Genomic DNA, 7,282 nt, shown 5'->3' on the forward strand with positions numbered 1-7,282 from the left:
GTGATGGACATTTAGGCTCTTTCCATGATTTGGCTATTGTTGAAAGTGCTGCTATGAACATTGGGGTACATGTACCCCTATGCATCAGCACTTCTGTATCCCTTGGGTAAATCCCTAGCAGTGCTATTGCTGGGTCATAGGGGAGTCTGAATGCATTTTCTATAGGAATGTTATTTCTAGGGGCCACATTTCAGGGTTTTATTCAATTATAGGTAGTACGTAGTATACTATATAACTACGTACCTATGTAGGTTTCCTCAGAAAGATTACAAAAACCTACTCTTTGTATAATGCAAGTTTATATCAAATACATTCATTTATAAATGAATATCAGGAATATGTGTTTGTAAATTTAGGGAAATATACATACTGATTAAGGAGTAAAACTTACTGAGCACTAATTGCAACAGACACATGGTTGAATATTTCCTGGGCATGATTTTGTTTAACTCTCACAACTATCGTATCAGGCAGGTACTATTATTATACCTAGTATACAACTGAGGTGATTGAGATTGAGATAGGTTAAATAAAAACTGCTGAAAATCACAATGTAAGGAAAAGGCTGGGATTGGATTCCAGAATCTGACTCCTAAATCTATTAAATTTCTACTGCCTCTCTATAAAAATTCATTCCAGATAAAAACAGTAGTATTTTTGGTCAGATAATCCATTCTATATAAAAACCAGTATTTTTGGTCAAAATGAAACAAGGGAAAAAGACGATGCAAATGTAGGAGTATTTTGACACTGTCTAGTCATACAGAATAAAATAGCAATTTCCTAAGATATAATCACAAAATTGGTACGGAAAAACATAGTGATTGTGATATCTTTCTTTGCTAATAAAATATCTAAGTTTTTGACTTAATTGCTAAGAAAAAATAATCTCTTCAAAATTTAAGGCTGAGAAAAAAAACATTATGAACTCAATTCTGAGAGAATAATTAAGAATTAGAATGGAACAGAGGCACCCGGGTGTCTCAGTTGGTTGAGCATCTGACTTCAGCTCAGGTCATGATCTCACAGTTTTTGAGTTCGAGTCCTGCATCAGGCTCTATACTGACAGCTCAGAGCCTGGAGCATGCTTCAGATTCTGTGTCTCCCTCTCTCTCTGCCCCTCCCCTGCTCACACTCTGTCAATCTCTCTTTCAAAAATAAATAAACATTAAAAAATATTTAAATAGAAGAATTAAAATGGAACAAACAAATGAACTTACGGAGAGAAAAAGAGAGAGAGAGAGAGAGAGAGAGGCAAACCATAAAGCAGATTCAACTACAAAGAACAAACAGGGCTGCTAGAGGTGGGGTGGATGGGTTAAATGGGGGTTGGTATTAAGGAGGGCACTTGTGATGTACATTGGGTATTGTACACCTGAAAGTTATATTACACAGTATGTTAACTAACTGGAATTTAAATAAATACTTGAACCGGAAGAGAGAGAGACAGAGAGAATTAAAATACAGACCTGATGGGAAATGAGAAAAAGGTACTTGGCCATTTGCCAGTCAGCTTACTAGCCAAGCATGATAATGCTAAACATGTTTGGGTATATATATTCTAGACTGGTGTGCTACTACATGTTTTGATATACCCATCAGTAAAAAATATGTAAGGCTGATTCTCAAATATGTGTATATTAAAAAGATTATACGTATTTTCTACTACACTGCTCTGTTATGCACATTTGTAAAAATACCCAAAATAGAAATTAAAAGATGTAAAGATTCTTCATTTAACAACCTTTTATTTGGGATCTAGTATATAGTGGACCTGCTGGGGGAGCAATAGAAACAAACTTCTTGGGCTTATGGAGCTTATAATTTTAAGGAGAGGGACCAGGGAGACAGACTATGAACAAAAAATTTGTAAAGTGGCTTTAAGAACAAAAATAGTATGTGGACATGGAGACTGAGGAAGGGCTAAGATAGTGTAGTTGGGGAAAACTTCTGGCTAGGAGATATTAGAGAATAACTTGGCATTCATTGAACAATTAAATAATATTTTTAGATATTTTGCTAATCATGATGTTTTCATACCATTATACCCTTGAGGTGAGGTTCATTCTTAAGAACAGTGTACTTGGGGGCGCCTGGGTGGCTCATTCAGTTAAGTGACTAACTTTGGTTCAGGTCATGATCTCTCAGTTCATGGGTTCAAGCCCCTTGTAGGGCTCAGTGCTGACAGCCCTGAGCCTGGAGCCTGCTTTGGATTCTGTGTTGGAGTCTCCTTCGGATTCTGTGTCTCCCTTTCTCTTTGCCCCTCCCCAATTTGTACTCTCTCTCAAAAATAAAATAAAACATTAAAAATATTTAAAGAACAGTGTACATAAATATATACTTCAAATAGTCTTGATACTTTCAAATATTCAGGTGGTCTTGTCTCTATAAATCCAATGGAGCAAACATAAACTATGTTTATTACATAATAATTGAGGAAAGGTGCCTGTCAGCCCCTCTACCGGTGTGTGTAATTCATATTCTTTTGTTCAGAATGCCTTAGTGTCCTAGGATCTGTAAATGACATTTGGTCCAAGCATAGGTGCCAGTGCCAATTCATATACCAAATGTCAGTAATGTTTATGTTTACTTTCCCATTTTATTTAAAATGAATGTCTAATATTTTCTTTCCATATTTAAAACACTGTCTTCAAGATATAAAAAAAACCTCATAGCCAGAAATTCCTAAAAGATGAAAAGAGGTCTGGTAGGTGCTTAAAAATGAGCTGCATAGATCAGATCTTTGAAGGATTATGTTTGCAATATATGAAATAAAACAATTATTTTAAAAAATTATTACTTTAATTTAAATATTCTTACATATATGCACATTGTGCCCAGTGAAAAATTATAGCATAAACACCAAAATGGTAACTGTGGGGATTTTAGTAATGATTTGTTTTACTTTCTGATTCTTTATATTTTCTAATTTTCTATAACACACATTTTTTTGTGTAATACAGGTTTAAATAGTACTAAGAATATGCAAAGTTGGAAGGTTCTACAACCAACTAAAACATGGAGTAAATCTTTAAGAACAGCACCAGTCAAGATAAATCCAGAAGCTTTTATAAGCCAAGAAAAACTTACAGGGAGTATGAAAGATACCCAAAGAGATGTGGAAAGCTAAGTTCAGAGCTTTAAAATGAAAAGATCTAGCCGTGGGGACAGTGAGAGAGCATCTACCTACGCCTTACGTGTGCATGTCTCTCAGGTTCATTTCATGTTGCCTAAAGGAAGGAAAAGTTATCCGTAAAATGAGAGCAAACGTGAAACACAACAGAAACTTCAGAGCATTTGAAATGGGAATGTGCCTTGACTTTCAAAAAAGGGACAGAAGGTAAATTCCAGAAAATAAAAATTTCGGAACTTCACTGTCCAGTAAAATTCCAGTATGATCTACCATAGTGAATCTCAATCTTACCAGGCTTAAGTCCTCTATACAGAATAAATATTTAACAACACTTCCTTTAGGATCTAGAAACAATTCAAAGAGTGACTTCTTCAACAATGTTTTAAACATCCATATAATGCCCTCGTTACTACATAGGAAAAGAAAATAAATGCATTTTAAATAAAATTGGTTTTATATTTTATTTTTTAAAGTTTACTTATTTTGGAAGAGAGAACTGTACTGAGAGTTGTTCACCATTGTGAAAACTCAGGTCACCAAGGATGCTCACACACCCGAGCAGGGAGGGGCAGAGAGAGGGAGAGCAAGAAGCCCAAGCAGGCTCCACACTTACTTAGTCCCTGACGTGGGGCTCCATCCCACGACCATGAGATCATGACCTGAACCATAATCAAGTGTTGGACACTTAAACCACTGAGCCACCCAGGCGCCCCTAAAAAGGTATTTTAATTAGTAAATTGGTGAGGCATGAACACACCAAGGACAAAATTGTCAGATGCTTCCTTTCCCTTAATAATATTATACTTTATATACCATTAACATTTCTTTTAAAAGGGTTTTATAAATATATTTGTTTATTTATGTACAATCATCATGAATTCAATAGTTACAAATGAAGATGATGTTAAGTGGTGATCAAATATCAAAAGAATTGGTAACATAAGTTTTTACAACGGTGAACACCTCTCAGTATAATTCTTTAAAAATTTTTTTAATGTTTATTTATTTTTAAGAGACAGAGAGAGCGAGAGAGACAGAGCACAAGCAGGGAGAGACAGCAGAAGACACAGAATGCAAAGCAGGCTCAAGGCTCTGAGATGTCAGCACAGAGCCGGATGTGGGGCTCAAACTGGGGCACAAACTCACAAACCATGAGATCATGACTTGAGCCAAAGTTGACACTTAATGGACTAAGCCACCCAGGCACCCCCTCTCGGTACAATTTTTAACAAAACAAAATACAATATTCCCTCTACTCACAGGGTAGCTGAATTACTGGAATAAGTATATATGGAAACTATGTCCCAGACAGTTTGTGTTTGTAAGTAAATCAGTTAAGTTCTAGGCTTAGAAAAATCATAAACAGGTTTTACTGCTACATGAATGTCCAGTGGGAGAACTGAGCCATTTGGGTTGCAGGATAAGTGTTTGTTATGCAGGACTGGCCATGTGCAGCAGCAGGATGTTTAGCATCCCTGGCTTTTGCCTTTTAAATCATTGCAATTAAGTATTACAAACTTCTATCTTTGTGCTAAACAGAAAATTCCCTCCAAGTTTGTAAAAATGCCCCTAGATGGCAATATTATCCCTGTTGTGAATTACGAATCTCTTAGCATAGGATATTCCACGGAGTGTGTATTCATAACAATTTCTGCTTATAAGAACAGAAAGCATCTTCAAGTTCTGCTTATGATCATCTCATTGGAAGGTAAAGGAAGCAAGCACTAGAATGCTATTTAGAATGATCTCAACTTACAAAAGCCATATTGAATATATTTAGGTTTAAATTTTATTTAAAACACTTAAAATATAAAATAAATTAACAATGATCAGCACAATCTGACAAGAATATTTAACTTTACCTGACTAAATATTTAAAGCAGATTAGCTAATAATAGAGTCCCTACTTCTCTGAAGAGGTCTTATAATATAAACCAAGAAGAGATAGGCTCCGACCTTTCCTGTAAAAACCCTGGGGGACATGGGAAGCTTACTCTGATAAAGGAAATGGGAGTAGAGAAAAGTGAAGGACTATGAAAGATCTGAGCTCAGAGCTCAGCTCTTCAGATGCGCATTCTAAATTTACAGCTTAGATGATGCCTTAAGAATTACACTCCAAACAAAACAACTGCTTTAAAAAAAGCTAGAAAAACAAAAACAAAGGCAAAACCCAATTATACTCCACCCTAAATACTGCACCCAACAGGCATAGAGGAGTTGTAACTACATCTCTAGGGAGAGAATGGTTTTTTCATGGGAGAGTGACCTGCCACAGACTTAGGAGTAGAAGAGAGAACGGCCCTGGAGTGGAAGCCACTTCACTTCTTCAAGCTATATAATAAAACAGGTCCCTGCCGTTTTTATTTTTTCTAATGTTTATTTTTGAGAGAAAGAGACAGACAAAGCATGAGTGGGGGAGGGGCGGAGAGAGAGGAAGACAGAATCTGAAGCAGGCCCCAGACTCTGAGCTGTCAGCACAGAGCCCCATGCGGGGCTCAAACGCAGGAACTGTGAGATCATGACCTGAGCTGTAGTTGGTGACTTAACTGAGTGAGCCACCCAGGGGCCCCTGGCCTATTCCCTTTTTAGAGTTCACATATAGTTTTTGACTGAATACAACTACATGGGTGAATTATAAAAGATTTTTGATAAATCTATCCTCTTATCCACCTAGCTAACCTAGGTGCAATTCTGTAACAGAAGGGTATTTAATGGTTAGCAACACAGTTGGATTATTTATTCCTTGAAATCATTTCAGTATCACTGGATAAAAACCTCCACAATGAAAAAAAGATCAAAATTTTAATCAAGACAGGGCTGATACAAAAAGAAAAACTGGTTAATACTATTCTTGTCTTTATTTAAAATTTTGATATTTTAATCATTTTGGATTTTTCACATTAATTTTGATTTTTAAAAATACTGCACTAAAAAAATCATTTGTCTTTACTGAGTTTTTGGACATCCTCTTCTGAGGACACCCTCCTCCCATTTATTCACGGGTGAGTGTGCCTCTCTAGTTTCAGCCCTTGTCTTCAGTAGTTCTGAGAAATGAACAGAACCTCTTTCACTGAATAGCACCACAGTACTGGGAGGCTCCTATGCTTCCATATTTGGAGTACTTCTCTTACAAATATTTCAACAAATATTTAAGCAATATAAAGCATCTGTTAACATACAACAATGTGCCTAATGGCATCTCCCTAATCCTGGGAGGTCAACCACTTTCCTTCTGAGTCAGGCACAACTGCACCAAGGTGTAAACCCCGATGTGAAGGAGAAACTTAAGAGAAAAAAAAGAGAGTGTGGTGTCCTCTCCTACCCAGGACTGGTCACGTTATAGGTCTTCTTGGCTCTGGAAAGCGGAGCCTCTTAGGTTGAATAAGGAACTGAACTGTCAACAGTAGAGAAACAAACGCATCACTTGTGGTGCAGTCACCCACTCCCGGCCCACCCCTTCTCTGGCAAGCAGACCTAGACCCGGAAAGGTTGGCACAGCGGCCTCTGGTACGCACCCTGCTCGCGGGGAATCCGCACGAGACAGTCCACCATGCCTTTGTACTGCGCCTCGGCGGAGATCTGCTTGGACGACGCCTGCACCTGCAGCAGCAGCTTCACCCGCTCGATGGGCGCCACCGCTGTCTTGGACACAGCCGCTGCAACCCCGCCTGCCAGCAGGTCCTGCCCGAAGGACATGGGGTCAAAGAGCCGCTTTTCCGACTTCTCCTGCTTCCTCTTCGGAGGTTCACGCTGCATGGTGAGAGGACGGCGGTAAAAACGGGCAGCAAGAGGGAAAAAAGCCAGAGAGAAGTGATGAAGGGAAGCGTAAAACCGCCTAAGTTTCGTGCTGGCGGGAAAGCGACGCTCAGGACGCCGGGAGATCAGCGCGCCAGGACCTGTGGGAGTTCCTGGAGCTGCGCAGGCGTCTCCAACGGCCTCCCGCCATCTGCACCAGCCACGTGACTCCCAACACGTGTCTCCTCCGCGCTAAGCACTGCCTTTGATATTCAGGGGTCTGGGGTTTCCTTGCTGCCTGCACTGTTAGAAGGCGGTGGGTTCTGAACCGCGGAGGCCTAGGAAGGGGGCCGGCAGAACTAGTCCAGTATAAGGATAGTTAGTAGTCAAAATTAGAACAGGGGAGTAAACCAA

At 38.9% G+C, this 7,282-nt stretch overlaps 1 protein-coding gene across 2 annotated transcripts in view; it reads right to left on the reverse strand.

Annotated features, from left to right (window-relative positions):
* Positions 1 to 6,982, reverse strand: part of SLC25A31 (solute carrier family 25 member 31) — a 34,782-nt gene extending 27,800 nt beyond the window's left edge. For both annotated transcript variants that reach the window (XR_003900414.1, XM_029915619.1), the window contains exon 1: positions 6,649 to 6,982. Coding sequence is in view for 1 of the 2 variants with exons in the window: in XM_029915619.1 (XP_029771479.1) it covers positions 6,649 to 6,889 (241 nt within the window). In the remaining variant the exon portion in view is untranslated. The remainder of the gene's footprint in view (positions 1 to 6,648) is intronic.
* Positions 6,983 to 7,282: the final 300 nt, after the last annotated feature.

Source organism: Suricata suricatta, chromosome 1 (assembly GCF_006229205.1).
Source record: "Suricata suricatta isolate VVHF042 chromosome 1, meerkat_22Aug2017_6uvM2_HiC, whole genome shotgun sequence".
Classification (NCBI taxonomy): domain Eukaryota; kingdom Metazoa; phylum Chordata; class Mammalia; order Carnivora; family Herpestidae; genus Suricata; species Suricata suricatta.